Consider the following 21,339-nt stretch of genomic DNA (forward strand, 5'->3'; position numbering starts at 1 on the left):
TTGTGTTTTTGGGTTTATGTACAGAGTATTAATGCATCAGACCAGCCATCTATTGATACTTGATGAGAGTGTGAAAGAAAGAACTGCATCGGGGGAAACGACGGAGCAAAACAACGCCCTTTATAACAAGCTGAGCTTTGACTTGGTAAAATTCCTTCATGCTGTTGTTCCACATTTTTCATCTCACAGCATCTTTAAAACAGCAGAAAAACTCCACTTTAAACAAGCTGTTATAAGAAGCATTCTTTTGCAACGTTTTTTAAAATTTTGTGACGAGGAATGGAGTCGATTCCAACGCGCTTGCTGCAGTGTTACATCATGTAGCTACTGCACCACCTTTCAACTCGCTTTAAACCACCATCTGCACAGTTTGGAGATGATCATCCTTGGCTTTTTGCACTTTGTAAGGTCCTTGGAGCTTCTCGTGCAGTAAATAAAGTCAACACATGAACCAACATTTGGTCGTTTGCTTGCAGAGGTTTGCTAAGATCGTCTCGAGGCAACAACAAACTACGGCACACGCTGCCTGAATAAATAGTCATGCACTAGCAGCACACTGTACGCAAGTCCTGTTACTGTACGATTGTAGAAACAAAACTAGAATTTAATGGATAAAATCTTTAAAACTTCATTTACTGTCAATCAATTGAAAGTTGTCGAATTATGTGAGCTGGTTTCCCAAAGTCATCTTTAGATAATCAGTGTTTCTGTGGTGTTTTATTTAGCTGAACCTGAAGTCCATCAGTTTTTTTCTTTTGCCACAAAGTTAGAATGTAATCCAAGCTAACAAGAATTTACCACCAATACCAGGTTGTATGAGTCCTATTATTTCTCCCAGCCCACAAACACAGTGACTTATGGGTAAAACATCTCTTAAAACTCAGGATATTGTGTTTGGAAACCAAGAAAAGGAGAAATCTCTGGGTTCATTCTTGACCAGTTATCAGAAATCTGGCACATATGGACATTTGTTAAGTCCATGGAGGTGTTTATTTGTGCAGAGTTGCTGTTTTATCCACAGCGGAACAAAAACTCCAGTTAATTTTAAGATGCTTTTGGGAAAACCAGCTGATGAGTGTCGCCGCAAACTAGTTCTTAATGCAATACAGGTTCAGCTACTGTACATGTACAAATCATACATTGATGCTACATAGAAGACCTACTATTCAGAAGCAAAACTACCCTCTTTTAGTCAGAAACATTTGATTCACCAATGGCTTCATTCCAGACTCTGACAAACTTGTAGGAAACTTTCTGTCCTCAGGTTACCAAAGGCAGAACGTTCGTCAGTGTTTATCATCAAGCACTGCTCACCTTGAATCCACAGGTTCATCCACTGGAATAAGGCCATTTTCAAATGAAGCATTGCTCACTAACCTCGTTTCCACGTGGCTTTTACAAGTTCTTCCATCTACTGTAATTCTTTTTATTAAGGCAGACATGAGTGTAACTTCACTGACAAGCCACGATATTGGTTGTCCACAAGAGAACGATTCAGATTGAAGAAACACAATATTGCTTCTACTAAGATGATAAAAAAAGACACTTATAAAGAAAAATAAAAGTCACATCCGTGCTCTTTCACCTCATTTCCAGCAACGAAGTCGTTTTCATTTTTCTGGAAAATAAGTGGGATTTCACTCATATGTAATATTACAGCCACTTAATTTTACAAAAAAATAAAGTGTCACAGGAAATGGAGTCACTCTGATCTACTGGACTGGATGCAGATGAGTTGCACACTGATGGGAAAGCATGGCACTAAATATCAGACACGAATACGACTTAGTGGTACAAACATGATGGTCAGCGTCACACACCCAGCGACCAATCAGAGCATCAGTTCAGTAAAACACTCAGGGCTTTGGCAAATACAACATCATTTAGGAATCCTACACATATATATTTCATATGCTCCAAAACCAAACATTTATTTAGTTCTGATCATGCTAAACCAATCGTAGATCGTGATGCTGCCAAACCCAGGTGGTGCTTATGCCAAACAGAAAATATGACAAATATAAGAGAACATAGAGATTTTTTTTTCTTTTTTTTTTCTTAGCAATCTATCAAAAATCTGTTTAACAGCAATGAAATGTGACTTTGGAAAAACAGGCTGACTGGATCATTACAATAGAAGGAAGGTCTATCTATGACAGGACTGGTTCAATGGCTTCCTGGCATGATGTTTACTAAGATGGAAAGAGAGGCGGTGAAAGGAGAGGAGACAATACAGGAAAGGCAAGCCAGTTTAGAGACAAAGATAAAGAAAGATTGGATGAAGGGAGACGAAACAGGAGGAAGGACACAAGATGAAGACAGAAAGATAAAGAAGGACAAAAAGAAGAGGAGGAGGAAGGAAACGTGGATTAGGTGAAGAATGAGGCTGAAGTGAAGCACAAGAGGAGATGGAGACAACAGAAGGAGGAAACGAAGGGAGGCAACAGCAGGGCGATCCTCCAGTCGGAGCTTCTTCCTACTGTGGGAGAGCTTTCAGGATGGCGTTCACCTCCTCAGCAACAGCCGTCAGAGCAAACTCAAACTGATCCTGCAGGGAGAGGAGAGAAAAAAGAGGAAAGTGGTGAAACATCCTCGTAGGAACAAAACCCTGGACAGGAGACAGGATTAGTCAGAATCTGGTTTCAGTGACGCCTGCTGTGAACGAGCAGTTTGGTAAAAAGATGAACCTCAGTGTTCCTGCAGAAACAACCTGGAAGAAATCCTCCTGTTGTTGTCACAGTTTCTCTCTTAACAGCGTTCATCATCCAGGTAGGACAAGATCAGAGCTGCTACTAAATCTTCATGCATCTCATCCATATGTGAAGTTTGAACTTCTCAGACCAAGATCACAACCACTGATCTGCTGCTCTAACAGCCTCAGCTCATGGTTTCAGACTTCATATCACCTGGCTGCAGGGATTTGCTCCCGTTCAGCCACAAGAACATGAGTGAGGTCCAACACCAGCAGTGCTTCTGTAAATGAGATGCAAACTTTTAAAATGTCACAAAAAAAGGAAAAAGACCATCTGGATTAGGCTGGTTTCCTTCAGCTGTTTAGGAGTGAATAAACTTGGCTTTATAATGTTCCTCATGGCTACAACAAACAGAGCAGAAGAAACTGGAAACAAAACATCTAAAACAAGGTCTCAAGAAGAAAAAGACTTCGACAAGGAAATAATTGAGGGAATCTTCAGAAGTGGTTTTCAGTTGAATAACTTGGATTTTTTCCTACAAGTCAGCTTGTAACAGCCAAGTTTCATGAAGTCCAGAGTGAAGACAATCAAGAAGCTGAAACTGCTCATCAAGCATGTGATTTTATGCTTTGCTTTGTCAGAATTTATTTAAAAAGAAAATGTTTCTGTCTAACGTCAAAAAGCACCTCAAGCTTGCATAAAAACTTTTTTGCGAAATCGGGGAGCAATTTTTGCAATTTTTGTCTCGTGCAGTCCTTCAAAATGGACATGAAAGTACATCATGGAGACAGTTACTGGAGTGATGAGTCCTGGTCCATCAACCCAAAGCTGTTGGATCCGGTTCAGGCTCAAACTCTTCCAAAGCAAACTGGTCAAATCGCTTCTTTATGGGACGCAGCAAAGGACACATTAAAAGGAGCTGCCTTGAGGTATTATCCAAAATAACATTTCAAGAAGGACCATTAAGATGGTCAATAATTGGAACCTAGAGGCCTAAACCACAGCAGGACAACATATCCAGACCAGAAATGTGTGAAGGCATGATGGGATGTCAACAAGAAGCAGTTCTTCAGTTTTCTAAGCTCACTGACGTTGTCTGCTGCCTTAAAGGGCCAGAAACCACCCAACCTCTCAAACAGAGTTCAATCTCTGCTTTGATTTACAGCCGACAATGTGTTCTTAAAAAAAATAAAAATGTTTTATCAAAATTAGGTTTTTAGGTGAGAATACTGCATCAAAATATGGTAAATTTAGCAATTTAGCCAATTGGTGCTTGACTTAGAGATGTTTTCATGCCATATTGAGTCATATTTAAAGCTCTACACATTAGTTTATGTCCTTACAGCAGGTGGAAGATCAAACAGCGTCACTCTCCATCAAACTCAGAGAGCCGAGGCTGCCGACCACGAATCAATGTGTGAGGAACGCAGACAGCCTTTCACTCAGGATACATGCTTTAATCAAGCCGGGATCGATAGCGCAGATGTTTTACACACATCCGGGGTTTTCTCTCTAATTATGGTCACAGATCAGCTGGTAATTGTTTCCAGAACGGTCTGGAGTCATTCTGTACAGTGTGAGAGGCTCGGCTCTTTGTTTTAGGCAGAACGCTGAATTCTCTGTAGATGGTGCCGAGATGTAATAAACAGAAATGATTTAATGGTAACAAAACCTTCACTAAATAAAATAAGCTAAACTCTGTTAGCTTTTAAATAATAACAAAAAGCTGCCGTCCTGTGGACAGTGACGTGTTTTTCTTGAGTATAAAGCAGGTCAAGGTGATTCAACAAATGTTCAATCCATTAGGAAATGTACAAAACTTGTGTTCATGCGTTCATACTCAGAAAACCTTCAGTACAACGTATGTTCTGTTGAATGCAGGATACACACAACTAAGGCATATAGCTGCAGTTTGTTGTGCAAAATTTAAAGCAGAACAAAAGTGTGTTCAGAACACAGGTGTCATCTGTCTGTGCTGTTTCTGTGCTGCAAACATGTTTCTATTCACCATCAGAGAATGACCAGGACAGGAAACCCAACAGGATGCAGGAGGACATCCTGGTATTTCTGACATGTATTACGACATACTTCATGTGTAGCCACGTCGCACTGCAAACTCTAAAATGCTTAAGCTACTAGCAAAACAAGATAAATGCTCTTATGCTGGCTGCAAGAGTGAACACATCAGTCTTCATGCACTGAGAAACTGAGGAATGAAATTTCTAAATCAATGCTTGTAATGCTCATATAGTGGCCTCCAGGCAGCCTCTTGACCTTGTTGCCGGCCTGTTCAGGAATCCTTCATGTTGTGAGAAAGCACTTTTACTGCCTCTTCACAGACTTGCACCACCTGCAGGCTGTATGGAGGTTGTGTGGCTTTCAATGATGCTGTTTTTGCCACTAGCTGAAGGTAACAAACAGCTTGCATCCTTTCTCAGGGCACTCGTTCATGCAGCTTATTCACTGGTTGTTTATTTTTGAGTCCGTCTGCAGAGGCTGAATTAAAATCACAAAAAGACAAATCATTTAACTATCTGATGAAAAATGATCCCCGTAGGATCCAGTGTACTACTTTATGTTCACCATTAACAGGATCCTTGGGTTTAGCATGTTAATGTGGCTAATGTGGCTAACATTATTAGCTCTGACTGTATAATAGGCTAGAGCTGAGTTAAAACTGCAGTCCTGAGGGAGAATCTGAAATTCTTGAAACTTTAAGAAAAGTTTTGAAACAATACAGAAGTAGAGGAGTGGGGTTTTTGTGTTTTCATGTTGTCTTTGTACTACATTGCAACTGAACTCAGCTAGCAAGCTTGTTAACATCCCCTGACCGTTGTCATGTTACCATGGTAACACAATTGCATCAAAACACTGTGTATTGTCACAGCATCTTTTGTAGGAGTCTAGTTTTGTTCTAGATTTGGTTGGAATGTGTTTTCATGGGTTTTGCTCCCAGCCGACTGCTCTTCATGGGCTATGTCTATATTCTGGATTTGAATATTCCTTTGCTGTGTTTTTTCCGGCACATACATGGCAATGGCAGAAATGACATTTAAGTAAAAGGTGCAGACACTGAAACAAAACCCGTATTACAAACCATTTGTTGAGCTGCAACTTAAAAGGCACGTTTGGAGGACATGTGAGGTTCATGCTAGCTTGTTAAAAACGGTAATAAAATAGGAACTTTAATAAATAAAAGACTACATGGATCTCTATTTCCATTTTAAATATGTATTCTTGAGTTTTCATCCAGTTTCTAAAACGAAAAAGGCTCCATCAGAAGTTCTGGTCGTGCTGCTCTGGGACCAGGTTTTAGCCACCATTTGAATTCTATACATATTGCTGTGATCTGGCCTGACCCGACTGTAATCCCTGTTCAATTACTTTTCAGAAATCAATTGATCTCAACTGCTGCAAATCCAGCCTATCACACAGCGGGGCCCAAAGATTACCAGCCAACCCGAGGCTTTCAGATAAAATGAAGTTTTAATGGAAGCATGATTGATTGCTAGAGAGAGAGACAGTAGCATGACATAAAGGTCACGGGTTTGATCCATGATGCAATGTGTCCTCACTGCTTTTCCCTTCATCTCTTCACACTTTTTATTTTTTCCTTTATTTAACCAGGTGGGTTGATTGAGAAAAGATTCTCATTTACAATAAGGACGTGGCCAAGAGGCAGAAAATACAATAAAGGCAATACATCCATTAAAAACACGATACACAAACAAAACATAACAATGAAAGGCTTTGAAGATAAAATACACTAAAAGCAGGTACAGGACTCAGGAAGAAACACTTGTATTAAAGTAAAAGCAGCAAGATCCTGCATTTTACTCACTTAGATGCAGTTTCAACCGCAAAGTACACTGAGTACTAAAAGTAAAAGTACTCACTATGCAGAATGGCTCATGTAAAAATACTGTATGTTGTATAACTGGATTATAATCACAGATGCATTCATGTGTTAATCACTTTAAGCATGCTGCTGTTAAAGGTGAAGTTTATTTTAATATTTGCTGCTGGGTAGTTGGAAGCTTCCCTGCATAGAATCAATAAAGTTTGATCTTAATCTAAGAAGGTGTCTTTCCAACAATCATTAATCATAATTTAGTTGTTGATTAAATGTGGTATTGTTAATCTGAATATGCACCCTAACTAGTAGTGGAAGTGAATGCATTAATGCTGTGTAAAAATAATTCCCTCTGAACTGTAGTGAAGAAGCAGAAAACAGAAATAGTCCAGTGATGTACAATTACCCCAAAACGTGAGTAAATGGGCTTCGTCATTTAACACAACTGCAAAAAATGCTGCATGTTCTGCCGGTAACTAAATATAATTACTACAATCCAAACAGTGATATGACATACCGTGACCTTATTACAGGATGCATTAGGATTGAAAACAGCAAAATTTGGCAGTGATTTCACTTCATTTGAATGGATTGGATGCTGTTTGGGCTAACGCTAATGCTAACCTTTGGAGGGACTGATACTGTAAAGTCCATAATAAACAAAGCCATTGCAGCTTTTTAGCTGTGTTGCATGAATAAAATGTATTTAACCTCCTTTGTCAGAATGAAAACTGAGCGACAGTACAGAGAAAAATTGGCCTATTTTGCATTGAATAGTAAAACCGTTAGTGTGTGGTGTGACTGCTGCAGTACTGGAAAAATGAGATTACAGCAACACTCTGGGGTTCAGCACCAATAGCCTAAAGCTGCTACTAACACCTATTTTTCAATTTCATCAGTTAATGTATTAACTATTTTACTGATTAGTTGATGGATTCATTAAGTTGTTTTTATTTTGACAACCTGTATGTCACTGCATAAAGCTGCAAAGTACAAAATAGAAGCAAATGTTTATGTCGAAGTAAGAAATAGTTGGGCAGCTACAACGTGATCAAATAAAGAGTTCAGGTCGGAAACAAATCCAAGAAGTGAAAAACTTTGGTCTGTGTATTAAACAAACTCTAACATGGACACGGTGGATGTTTTATGAACACAGAGCAGCTAAAGCAAATTGTTTTCTCCGTACTCTGTCATTGTTCTCTGACTTTTGTATTCTGTATTTGAATTCTGTAAAATGAAACCTGACTGCAAACTTGTCATCTTTAACTTCTGCATGTGGTGAGAACCAGGATTTTGCAGAGCACCAGCTTTAAAGTGGCTGGTGATTAAGCTGTATCCACTCTCTGAATGGTCTTATCTTGTTATTTAGACTTTTAACAGTGAACGTAGGACCAGAGCGTTTACTGGAGCTGTTCAGACAGACAGCTCAAGTTAAAGCAAAAAAACCCTCAAAAAGTGGAATTCCATCTCCGCAAACATTTTCAGAGATTCAGTCATCTTTGAAGTGTTTAAAATGCAAATGCCAGATTGATAAAGTAGATTTTTAAAGCGTCATCTGTGCCTGAAATCAAAGATTTCCACATGAACAAACAGGGTTCAGGTGTGCGTTACCTTCGTCTGCACCATCCCTGGCCTTTGGTCCCTCAGGTGCTCCAGAGTCGCCGCAATGTCGATCTCCTTGGCACCTGTCAAATACACAAAAAACACACAAAAAACACACATGCATGAGAAAAAAAATCAACAAAAAAATGGTGTTGGATCGCGTTGAAAGTGCCTCCAAGATAATCCAGCTAACATCTGTCAGTCTGGTGGTTTGTAGCAACTCTCCAAAAGGCGATTACATTCATCCTCTTTGTACAAACAAGCAAACACACACGGACTCTACAAACAGCTCGGAGGTGGCGTTTTGTTGTCGGGATGAAAAAAGATAAAGGGGGCAAAGAAACTGTTGGAGAGGACTTTGTGAAGGAAATCACAGGCCGACGTGTTTGTGGCGTTTTCCAAAGGAAATGGAGCCAATCGGAAAGCTCCTTGTCAGCAATTGGTTGTTGTTCTTAGTGTTTCATGAAGGTTGCCCACCAGAGCTCTGTCAGCTCCTGCCAAAACCTGACATGCCTCAGTGTGTGTGTGTGTGTGTGTGTGTGTGTGTGTGTGGTGGTATCCCAGTCTACTTGCCAGTCAGCTCGTCTGCTTGCCAGTTGGCACGATGCCCCACAGTTTACAACAGAGTGGCTGCCTGCAGTCGGCTGAGCGACCTCTGGCCAAACACCGGTCAGATTACAGGCACTGTGATGTGTTACCGACAGATTATGATGCTTTTAAAGGCAAATACAGAGAAACTGCCACTAATCTCAGGTGTATAGTCACGTGGAAAATTTCCAGCAGTTTGGCAAAGATTTGTCCGGGTCAAGACTTGAAGTTTAGGTTTGAAAGGCAGGTTGTGTTTCAGAAAATAACACCATTAATCAGAGCCAGAAAATGCAAAAACCGAAGATTTAGTTGGATTTCCAACGTTCTTTAAACCACTCATTTGTAACGTGATCTGTTCCATCGGACACCGTTACCAAAGCGAAGCTGGAGCCTGATTCTAAGTGTCGTGTTTAAAAATGAAACCAAATCTGTCCTTAAAGTTCTTGTTCATGTCTTGTTTAAAAAAATTGCCAAAGACAAACCCTTTGCTAAAATTAAGTTCTGTAAAAACCTTAAACTTTTGGACTCTATCAGTGGCTCAGCTGCAACCACAAGTCCTGCAGCTACAATTCAGAGAGTTTTCAGTGAACTGGGCTGAACTGCAGACGATGTTTCTACGGAGAGGACAGGAGACCGGTATTTAAACAAAATAAATCCAAATAAATAATATGATATCTATAGAATGTAGAGTCACTACCTGTTTTTTTAAACACCTGCACTTTTTACAATCTGTGGCATTAAAACTGTCCTACTGCACAGAATATATTTTAATAGATCCTCTCTCCTCCTAGTCTGGTTGAGCTCTTGCCACAGAGGTGCATGTAAATGTAACAGGAACAAAAAACAGACGGGAACTGGGTTCAGAACAAACTAAGAAGTGAAAAGTCTTTCACGTCTGTGAAAAGTGACAATTAAAGTGACACATCGTTTGAATATTTTCTCTTCAAAGCTTTGAGATAACTGAGGCAGAGTCCTTTCATCTACAGGCCCAATAAATATTCAGGTTGAGCAGCTGCAATTAATGCTTCTATCATGAAAAAATGTGACAAATCTAAACAGCGTATCTTGTAGTGGTGAAACTTCAGAGAATTAACACCCAAATGTGCATCCTGCCTGGCTTTACAGAGGAATGCAGTGATACAGACGTCTTTCTGCTTCACTCAGTGCTCTCTATTGGTGGGAAACAGGAGGTGGTTGAGACCCAAACAGAGCTAAAAGAGAACAAAAACATGCCACGACAAGAGTAATTATTCTTTGCTAACAAGCTTGTATCATTCACGTAAAAGATTATATTTAATCATCTTATTTCTGCTGCTGCCTTGTACTCGCAAAAATCTGTTATTATTGCAGATTTAAGTCTGAAGTTGTCCCAGTCAACTCAAGTTCAATGCATATATATAATATATATATCTGTGTGTGTGTGTGTGTGTGTGTGTGTGTGTGTACTGCTTATTATGCAATGACCTATTCAAAATGCAGTCATCAAGGTGACTTATTAGGATTTTTGCCTCCTCTCTGCCTCTGTGTTTTAAATAATAGCAAAGAACTTTGTTGAATTTTTGTGGGATAAAAAGGGAAAATCAGCCGATACTGTTTCACTTTTCCATGTTGTCTGTCTTAATAAATAATGATGTGAAAAGGGTGCAAATGTGAAACAAAAGGAAGGTAAGAAGAAAAACGCTAAATGCTTTTAAAAATGGTGAACAATGATGTCAGTGTGAGTGCAGCTGATTTAATAAATGACAAAAGGGATGTTTTATGCTCCTAATGTACTTGTAGGATAAAATAAAGGTGCGCTAAAAGGATATTTTTGTCAACATGATGTCTCCTGCATACATATGTTAATGCGGCTTGCTTTTAGTGAGCAGCGTTTCTAAGACAATTATCTCCTGGCAAGAAAATAAAGTGAATCCTACTTTTCAAAACACACACTGAGCTCATAATGACCTTATGTCACCTTATAGTGTCAGAGGAGCTCAACCCATCGCTGCAGGTAACCAGGAATTAGCCGAATAAAAGACAGATGATTAATAAAGACAGAAGTGGGAAGGAAGACATCTCAAGGAAACAGCTCGAGACTGTGAGAGAAAAGAGAGCGAGGAGAGGTGGGAGCAACAATTAAATCCACAAAGAACAAGAGAAAGAAAGAAAAAAACACATTTAATTTGTTTTCTCTCCCCCACCTTCTCCTTCTCTTTCCCAATTCTGAAGAAACAAAAAAGCGCAAGAATGAGTTTTTTTCTTGTTGTGACACATAATCACACGTTTTTTTCTTGCCTGCATGAAGAGGAACTGAATGGTGGGAGAACTGCTCATTCACACCACTTTCTCTTTCTGTTTCACAGGTTTTGTGAGCTTTTTTTTCTTCTTCTTCTTCTTTTCACAGCACAATAGACTCCCTTCTAGCCAGAAAAGCTGCAACACACTACTCGCTGCTTTAGTTTTTTCTTTTTTTTAAGGGGAGGACTTAACAAACCGAGGGCTATTGTGCAGGTTCTGATAAACCTCAAAATGGATGGTATTAAAAAAAAAATCATCCTAATCGGGCTTTCCCTTTTTTGCAACACTCTCCCTTGAAGGAGACGGTGGAGGCATGAAAAAGGAGAAACAGCCTCATTTTGAGTTTCCTTTTGGGGTGGAGGTCGAGGACTGCAGAGGGCGGGAGGAGGGTGAAGAGAAAGATTTTGAGGGAAAAAAACAAAGAGCGACGAGGCCCTTGAGGAGGCCGCAAAAGAGCCCGAAGCCGAGGCTCACCAGCTGGACCTCGAACACAAAAAAATAGAAAAAACTCCTGCAGAAAGGAGTGGAGAGATTGTGAAAAGCTCTCCGGCACTTGGTGGGTTTCGTTAGATTCTTAAGATGAAGAGAAAGGTGGTGGTGGGTGAGGAGGGGGTGACGGGGGAGGAACGGGGGAGTCTTTTGGAAAAAAAACCCAGAAACGTGAGAACCACAGAAACACCTCCTCAACCCGCAGCATGGCAATAATTCTGGGGCAAATTTGCAATTCATTCCTTAGGAGGGAAGCAGTTGGAAATCAAGAGAGAGGAGAGGAGGGGGAGGAGGAGGAGGAGGAGGAGGAGGAGGAGGTGGGAAGGTCTTTGATCAGGACAGAGGAAGCCTGCAGACCTGGAGGCCTCCAGCTTCTCAGGACGGACAAAAACCTCCAAAGTGAAGGAGAGAGGAGCTGAAACAGGGACGTGCAGGAGGAAGAAGGTTTGTAACCGTGGAAACCATCCTATAAACTCATAAAACAAGATGAGCTGACCTGGATACTATGAAGATTATTGTTGGTGTTTTCTTCTCATTATTTTATTGTTGGCTTCAGACCTTCACAGAAATCACTTCTGCAGCAGCTTTTGCATTTAATGCTTACAATCCTCCACGAACCTGGTTTAAGCTGAAGAGGACACGTACAGCTTAAACTATATGAGACTAAAGGACTTAAATTAGTCATCTGACGTGAGAGTTGAGGTTAAAATACAAACAAAAGCCTTTGTGTGTGACGGCGGGATGCATGTACAGCCAGCACTGCTCCACACATGGACAAACAGACATGGTTCACTCACATGTAGACTTCTGTCTTATTCACATTTTGTGCTGTATAATGTACATTTCTCTACATATGCAGGAACCTGTGCTATATCCGTAGATATGTGCAGTATATGTTTTTCTACATGCAGAAGAACCTGTGTGTCGTCTGCATTTCCACACATGGAAGAATCAGATTGTGTTTATTTTTTGTACATTTTTCATATCGATGCTCTTTTACTCTCCCTTTGCTGTTACCTTCTGCTATAACACTGCACATTTCTCCGCTGACCTCGTGTCATCCTGTTGTATCTAACTGGTAAATTTCCTACACTTCTTGTCCACAAGTGTAAAAGGTTGATGTTTGAAATGATAGAAACAGAAGGGCTGTTTGATGAAACCTGTCAGTTATTATCTCAGTAAGTCATACATGACTTATTAAACACGACACTGGTTACAGACCAGCAGCATCTCTTCTGGTCGGACACACTGAAGCTGATTAGTTGCTAACAATGTTCAGGTTTGCATTTCTATGATGCATGTAGTTATTTTAATGAGCAACTTGTTTCACACGTAAGTTCATTAAAGCTGCATTAATAGATTTTTTGATGACGTGGAGCAGCACAAAGAGCTGCAAACACATCTAACGTTGTGATGAACTCATCAGGTTGTGAACTGATGCATCTGCAGCACTTGTGCTTCTTGTAGCTCCGTTTTGGTCTCCACCACCTACTATATTTACGTAGATGATGATCTGTTTTCTATGTTAAACATTCATCTACATGTGAAGACTAAATGTTAGGGAGATAAACTATTTCACTTATAGCTCTATTTTTGGTTTCACTATTTCCCTCGAGCAGAAAACCGTCTGTGGCAGCAGAAAACAGAAATAATGCTCAAGTTATTCCCTCAAATATACCTGGAAAGCAGAGCGGAGTGAATTAACAAACTGCTAAATGAACGGCGGAGCACGTCTACATAATTTACACTGACAATCAAATAGAGAGAAAAATGAACGCTGTGGGCATCCGTCAACCAGCAGACCAACAGAAACATGCACTCAGGTTGGGGAGATTTCTCTCTAACTTTTAGGGATTTCATGTTTTAACTTGAAGGACTACAGGCTCCTGTACAGGTTTAGCTGCTTAGAAAATGCCTCGGGTTTATGAAGCCTCTTCAAAGGCAATTAAATAAACTAAGATACAGAGAGCTGTCAAAACTCCCCCCAAAAAACGTGAGAGATTTTAAATTCTGTTATCGGCGCTGAAATCTGCTTTGATCCTCACAATAAACCTGGAACGCATCCTGACCTCAGTCCGACTCTAACACCAGTTTTACCGCTCGAGGAAGAGGCTATTTTCCACTGAGAAAGAGATCAAATATGATGTTTATTTATATGTCAGGTTAAGACTCACTTTACAGCCTCATTTACAACATGAAGCAAACACAATCATTCTTGATAAATGTGATGATAAAATTTTACCAGGTTGCAATATCTGACTGATGAAAGCAAATAAATACTATAAATATAAAAAACAAAATGAGACCAGACTATTTCAGAATCAGAATCAGAATCCCTCTGAACCCCAAAACCTGCCAGCAGGTTGACCGGCTTGCTGTTATCTTTTAAAAACTGTGTCCCCTAAAAACCAGACTGGGTATAAATGTGGTATCGGCTGGACGTTGGTTTGTGACGCTGTGCTCAGTTTGTTAATGCTCTGCACTGTTCAGGCTCATTTCCTTTTTCGTCATAGTTTGTGTAACATGAGTTTCAGAATCACATAAAACTTTTATTTTTATGTGCAATGGTTGAATTTCATGTGTAATATTTAGTTTTCATTTACGATTTGTCAATTTAATGGGAAACGTTTCACTCCTCAGGCTCAACGTGTGGATTTCATGTGAAATATTTTAATGTTTTAATTTAGTGTGAAATGTTTCAGTCATATCATGTGTAATGTTTTAATTTTATGTGCTATACTTCAATGTACTGTGTAAAACTTTAGTTCAATGTGCATTATTTTATTTGCATTATGCGGAAAAGTTAAATCACATTTGCAATGTTTCTGAAACAACGTGATATGATTTCACTTGTTCAGAATCATTGCCTGTGTTACTCATCACTTTTTCTTTTGTAGTTTTGGCTCAATGTTATTGATTTTTCCCCCAACAATGTATTATATGTATATCTTATTGATTTTACAGAAGGAACGACATTTCTCATGTTGTGTAAATTTCTTTTCTGAGCTGTACCTGCTAAAGGAATTTCCTTCAGGACTAATAAAGGTTTATCTTATTTTATCATACATCATCTTTTTATCGGGCAGCAGCCAATGAAGCGACTAAAACTTTAACTGAACTCAGAATGATGAACAGTTCTTCAAATGATTCTCAGAAAAGAACAGAACCACAAAATCTCTGTTACGATCTGGAATTCCCATTTTCACAACTTCATACTTGCATAAATTTTGTCTGTAAACTTTTGAACCATAAATAAGAAGAAATATTAAACCAGGCATGAAACCAGGATGTTTCTGCTGCAGCGACGTTCACATCACATTGTTCAGTGTCTTCGTTCTTTCAAGTTGGTGAACAAAACATTTTTGCATCACTGCCATCATCTGCTGGAGAGCGGAGCAGTCGGGTTACTGCTACTGGCTCTCAGCAGGTTGTCAGTCAACATTCACAAGGTTTCATTGCAGCTAAACAGCAAAACAATTTGTTGTCAGACGTTCTTCTAAACTTTGTGCACACAGATTTCAGATGAGAATCAGATACTTGAGCTAAAGTGTTGAGATTTATCTTCTAGCGATTCAGGACGGGACATAAAAGAGGACTCCCAGCCGGACCCGCCTGTTCCTCCCCGGCCCCTGGGTGCCGAGGAGGGGCCCCCGATCGCAGTGTGACAGCCTGGGAAACGGCCACTGATGCCCAAACTGACCCTTTGATCTGGAATTAAAGACCCAGGAGCTCGTTCTGCTACAGCAGCAGCGCCGCCGTGGGACACACACGCTCACAAAGAAACAAAGCGACACACACACACTCACATCGGTGTACGCTCGCTGTGGGTTTGGATGTTCTGTCTTCACTTTGTAGGATTATAGACAGAACCAAGACTGCGGTCAAATCCTCCTCAGATGTCATTTATTTCAGAATATCTTAGTTCTTGGGCAGGTTTTTCTTAAGAGACGTTAATTACAGGCTCAAACCGAAGCACGTAAACAGAACAACTCGCTGAGTTCCTTAAAAAAAGACATCAAAACATGCAGAGTTGGTAAATAAATGAATATAATCAGACAGAACACTTAATTTAACATTCTGTCATAAGCTGGCACTGCCTCGTGAAACACTGTGTTTATTACATCATACTGTAATTATAGTAATTATCACACACTTACAATGTGCTTAAAATGCACCGGCTGTGAGTTTCAGATCCAGTGCTTGTGGTCAGCTCAGGTTCATTCAGAGGATTCTGAGTTGGAAACACACGTCGCCGTCCAGTTTCTAATTTTTTCACAACTTGTTTTTTGTCATTCTCGTGTCGTTGGAAGTCACAGTTGCTCTTTTTCTGGAGTTTTAACTGTTTTGTTGGCACGATGGAGGAAAAATAAAAAAACAAAACCCAAAAAACAAGCTGCAGTGAGGCGCCAGAGCAGCAGAGCATCGATTGAGATAATGAAACAGATATTCAGTCATTAAGCAAAAACATACATAAAAATAAATAACTGCTAATATATGAAAAAGTCTGTTTGTTTTCTTTGGCTTCGAGGCAGCAAGTCTCTGAGTGTTTTAATGGAAAACGTCGTTATTTGTACCGACTCATCACTGTAATTATCTAATTAAATGTCATTATTTTTAATGCAATCATCCAACTGTATGAGACATAACTTTGATGATCGTGGTCATAATTTGACAGCAGCTTTATTTTTCTTTCTGTGGGGAGGGTGGGGGAAGCATGTTGCCATGGTAACATCTCACCATACTGGCAAGATGGAAGGACGGGAGACGGCCAGAAAAGAAAGAAAACACTCACCTTTCGCCATCTTGTTGAGGACCATGTCGACCAGGACGTAGGTTCCACTTCTTCCAGCTCCGTCGCTGCACAGAGAGAGAGGAGCTTCATTAACGTGGTTTGATGACGTCGTATCACTTCTGATCACCAAAGATGTATTATTCAGATTATTTTTTTTGTTATCAGTAAATGTCTTTAACCCTCTGTGGAAACAAAACTGAACTCAAAAACATCTTCTGTGCAGTTTTACACAGTTATAATGTCATAAATCATAAAAAAAGAAGTAAAAACGAAAGTTTATTTATTTTAGAAAAACTGAAAAAACGTGAATCATCATGTGCAGGATTTTCCAAGTGCTCAGAGATACTTAAATAAAATAAAAGTAGAAAGAATCTACATACCACTGACATCTTACATTTCTACTTTCCTTCCTACTGGTCTACTGTCAGGCGGTCTGCACTGCCTGCAGTTCAGCCCAGTTCAGACAAAAAGTCCAGAGATGTTTGTGATGTGACTGTTGCTCGCTGCACAGTCTCTTTCCAGTTACAACCAGGAGCCAAGCGCCATGAGATGACTTGTTGTTGTCAATATGCGCTGTACAAATAAAACTGAACTGAATTGAATTGAAGATTTTTTTGTTTTGTACAGAATGTTTTTTGTAAGAATCGTTTATTTCTTGGAGAATTTTTAAATGGTGCAGAACAAAGTGATTTTCATGAAATTTCTCCATTTTAAGCTTGGATTTGGTTCTTTGTTCTGTTGCAGCACCACGTCACAAATGAGTAGTTCAAGGACCATTGGAATCTTTAAAACTTAAGACTGCAGGAACCTCCACAAGGACATACGATGAAATGTTCTGTACCATCATCCACTGCATGGAAATATATCAAGTTTATCTGCGTCGCTAACTGCAAAATGCTAATGTACATATCAGACTGTATGTTCTCGTCTCACCATCGACTTTGCTTCATGATCTGTTAAACAATAGCTTCTATTCAGCCTCCAAGTAAATCACTTTTCACAATCCGACATGATCTTAAACTCTGTCTTGCAGTAACAGCTGTAGTCATATATGTGTATATTTTGCACTGATGATGGCACACATGGTTAGAAAAATGCTCCATCATGTTGATTCCTGTAACTTTAGTCAGTTCTGCTGTTTGGTCCAGACAAGGCGTCTGCTGATGAAAATTCAAATCAAGACTGTAAACCCAGAAAGAATTATTGCATCTGAAATGTTAACAGACATTTAGAAAAGGCTGGCAGGACTGCTGGCTTGTTAGCAAGTCCCAAAGCTGCTGCTGCAAAATTGCACAGTTAAGTTATGAAATCAGACACCCACAGATTTACTCTAACAATACTTTTCTTTTTTCATATTCATGCGATTGTTATTTTTCCTCCCTGCAGCGCAGACAGACGTAACCCGACTCCAGCGTGGAGCAGGTGAGCAGCAGTCACACAGATTTAATATATCCAGGTTTATGAGTCTTCTAATGCTATTTCAAGGGGATAAACAACTTCAAAGGTGTATAATTATGGAACTGAAGCATTTTTCTTCTGTCAAGAATTAAACATCAGAATATAAACAGACGTCAATGTAAATGCGTGCTCTTCCATTCTAAGAAAAGCCGAACTGAACACAGTGTTCAAGAAATGAATTAATGTATGTGAAGGGAATAGTTGGTATCCTAGATTTTTTTTCCAAGTGTTGAAAATTGATGTGTGCACCCCTACCAGTCTATTTCATGGGCTGCTGTGTAATCCAACAAACTGGAGTGTGTGGATGTGTGCTGGCATGAGTCCATACTTCCTGAATATTTCATTTTCACTGGGACCTTGGTTATTTTCTCCAGTAATTGAGCAGTAGCAGCGCAGTGCGAGTGTGTGCGTGCTTTCTCCACAGATACAACTATCACTCTGATCTTAGACAGTCTGTGTGAGTGTGTGTGTGTCATGCAGGTTATTACGGCGTGATTATAGATCTCTCGTATCGCTGCACCTTGCCAGGATCATTACAAGGTGATCAAAGATATGTGGTGTGTGTGTGTGTGTGTGTGTGTCAGCACACGCCTGAGGGCTGTGAGTAAACATGTCAAGATGTCTGCTGCCTCCTCTCACTCTGTTTAAAATGATAGATATGGAAAGAGGCAGCGAGGAAGGAGAGGAGGAAGATAGAAAGAGACGGCGGAGGCAGAAAAAAAGGGAAAGCTGCTGTGCGATTATTGAATTCCTACATCTCCTGTTCGCTCACTGCTCATCCGGATCGCTTCACTCGGCTCTACGTGGACATTATGGACAATAAATGGCGCTGCGCAGCTGGATTTGACAAAACTGTTCAGAGGCTTTAAGAGAAAGTCGCTACAGGATGAACACGAGCGTTTCTCAATCTTCTCACGCCTGTAGGCTGGTTTGGGTTTCGGGATGCATTTCGATTGGTCCAAATCGAGGTTACAAGTGAGAATATCAATGAGCTGGTGGCTGATATGAATCACTGCTGGACAAAGAAACACCACAGATGCCAACATCTTAATAAGCAACCAGAGACAACAGTTTTACTTTCAGAGCACATTGATAATTGGAAACCTTCAGATGCTCAAACGTGATGCTCGCGTTGCAGTTTTATGCCAAACACATCGCGAAGCAAAACTACAGTCATGACCTCAGTCAAAAGATGCAACCAGAAGCTTGTAGTCGGCCACCAAAAGGTAAAAATGTCCAAAGGATGCTTAACCAAATACTAGCATTTCTATATGTATATTTATGACCCTGCAGATTTGATCATATTTCCAAAAGACCTTTAATAAATCTACAAAAGAACCAAAATGCATGAGTTATTATTCTGTCACGGACAATTCTGCATCATACGAGTCACTGGAAACTCAAGCCTGCCGTGGTAAACATGGTCTGTACAAGTCTATGGAAACTTTGTTCATGACTGTTAACTTTGCTCTGTTGAAACTTGAATGAATTTGAAGGCCAAACCCCACAAGTGTTCAATTAGAATGATCATAAATTATTTATCATTTACCAAGTGATATCTGCCTGTCTCTAGTCTGCCCACAAGATGAGACGACATCTGTAGTGTGATGGCCTGACCAAAGATTCAATCAGACTCCTGCACACTGTTCAACTTGCAAATAGTAGTTGCTGTCACTCCCTATTTAAGATGGATTCTCTCTTAGTAACTACTTGTGTGATAAAAGTTTAGCACAGAAATGTTGCATTGATAAACTGATTTTTTGCAAGTTAGACAATTTGCAGAAATCTGATTCTGACTTTTGGATACACTCCCTTTTCTACACACCTTCCTCATGAAAAAAGATGTGCAAAGAGTTCCTTTGTTTAAATCCAGGACTGAACAAACTGCCATCACTGCCTTGTCAAACTCTTTGACTGTATATAAAAGAAGTTCAGGTCTGAAAAGTGAAGTCAATGCAGAATTGCCTTTATTAGCATTCTGCTACCTGGCCAGCAGGGGGCACTCTCCTGGATTGCAGAGAAGTCTATGAGAAAATGACCCTCCTTCTAACATGATTTACTACCTCAGTAAACACTTTCATAATGAGTGTATGGTTTCAATTGGATGATTCAAGTCTCCTTCAATGCAGCCTAAAGTTTATTTTGTAAATGATGGCTCCATTTAGAAGAAAATAGACGATAAAAGCGGGGTATGTTTTAGGGCGTGGCTACCTTGTGAGTAATAGTTTGTTACCATATTTCCATTTCCTCCAGCTTTTAGTCACATTAACCCTTTGTTCTTTATACCTGGTCTCAAAAAAACAAGATGGCCAATTTGCCAAACTTCAGTCTTTGAAACAGCTGCATGTCACAGTGGCTTCGTCCATCTTTTAAATACAGTCTATGACCCAACTTGAAAATAAAAAAGGTCTAAAGGCCGGTCCAGTCCAATCTTCCAGAACCAACAGCCTTAACGTAATAATCCACACTGACTCCAAGAACTGTCTGTTTAGTGTTTTTTCAGATTTTTCCTCTTGATTCTCAAATCTCCAGCGTATGTTGTCAACCTTTCAGTCGTATCTGTACTGATTGATGGCACTTCCTGGTATCACCGGGAACTTTCTGGCTGCTGTGTAGCAGGTTGGGAAAGTAAGAACAATGAATCCAAAACAAAGTCAGTTTCTTTCTGCTGAGTCGACATGAGGCCTCTTTTTGTCCTGCAAATTTCTGCCGTCAGTCAGCCTGATGAAGACGATTTGTCCGGCTGCTGACAGGCAGCTGGTTCTGAGGATTAAAAAGCCAAACAGGCCTGGACTGAAAGGAAATAACATTTCAGCAGGCAGACACAGACATCTTACTTTTAGTTTGGATTCCCAGTAAAGCTACATCAGCATAAAAGGAATTTTCTAACTTGAGCGTTTGTAAAGACATTTGGCCCTTTTGTTGGCCTTGTGGTCAATCAGTGCATTTTCATACACTTACTGCAATACTTTTATACATTATGTGTATTTATTGTGTATTTGAGGGAAGTTAATGCTGCTCAGACTCTCTCCAGGAAAAAGTCACATGTTTCACCTTCTCCTGCCCACTCAGGTTTTATATGCTACCAAACAAAAGCATCACAACCTTGAACAAACTCACTTAAATACTGGGTGACAAAGCTTAGCTGGCTTTAAGCTGTGACATGTTTCACCTCTGTGCTCAGCTGTATACACTTACAAACCCTGTTACCTGCTCTTGTACATGCTCGCTGTCCTCAACACTTTCATTGTTGTACAAACTGCAACCTATACGCCCCAAGAACACCGAACAGACCTCTGGGGAGGTTTAATGCTTCAAAGATTTGTTAATGTACCAGAGTCAGACAATAGATCTGGTGCTTGTCAGCTTCTTAGCTTGCCAGGCAGTGGATCCTTAGTCCTGCTGCAGTTTGGTTCCCATCTTTAGTGCCTGTTAGTGTTCATACTTGTTTGGGATTTAAACGCCCTCATTGACTCTCGGCCATTTCTTATTTCTGCTGCTGTTGGTAATTGTTTTTATTTATTCTACATATGTGGCATCGACACAATCGTCAGAGTAATTTGAGCAAAAACGCTTCTGATGTC

At 40.0% G+C, this 21,339-nt stretch overlaps 1 protein-coding gene across 1 annotated transcript in view; it reads right to left on the bottom strand.

The window, feature by feature from the left end:
• Positions 1-2,387: 2,387 nt before the first annotated feature.
• The window catches only part of LOC103364081 (receptor-type tyrosine-protein phosphatase N2-like), a 200,532-nt gene continuing 181,580 nt past the window's right edge, over positions 2,388-21,339 (bottom strand). Inside the window, exons 20-22 of the mRNA XM_008291088.1 lie at positions 16,298-16,362; positions 8,158-8,231; positions 2,388-2,548 (exon numbers count right to left, since the gene is read on the bottom strand). Of these exons, the coding sequence (XP_008289310.1) occupies positions 2,477-2,548; positions 8,158-8,231; positions 16,298-16,362 (211 nt within the window). The 3' untranslated portion in view covers positions 2,388-2,476. The remainder of the gene's footprint in view (positions 2,549-8,157; positions 8,232-16,297; positions 16,363-21,339) is intronic.

Source organism: Stegastes partitus, unplaced genomic scaffold (genome assembly GCF_000690725.1).
Source record: "Stegastes partitus isolate 25-593 unplaced genomic scaffold, Stegastes_partitus-1.0.2 Scaffold715, whole genome shotgun sequence".
Classification (NCBI taxonomy): Eukaryota; Metazoa; Chordata; class Actinopteri; family Pomacentridae; genus Stegastes; species Stegastes partitus.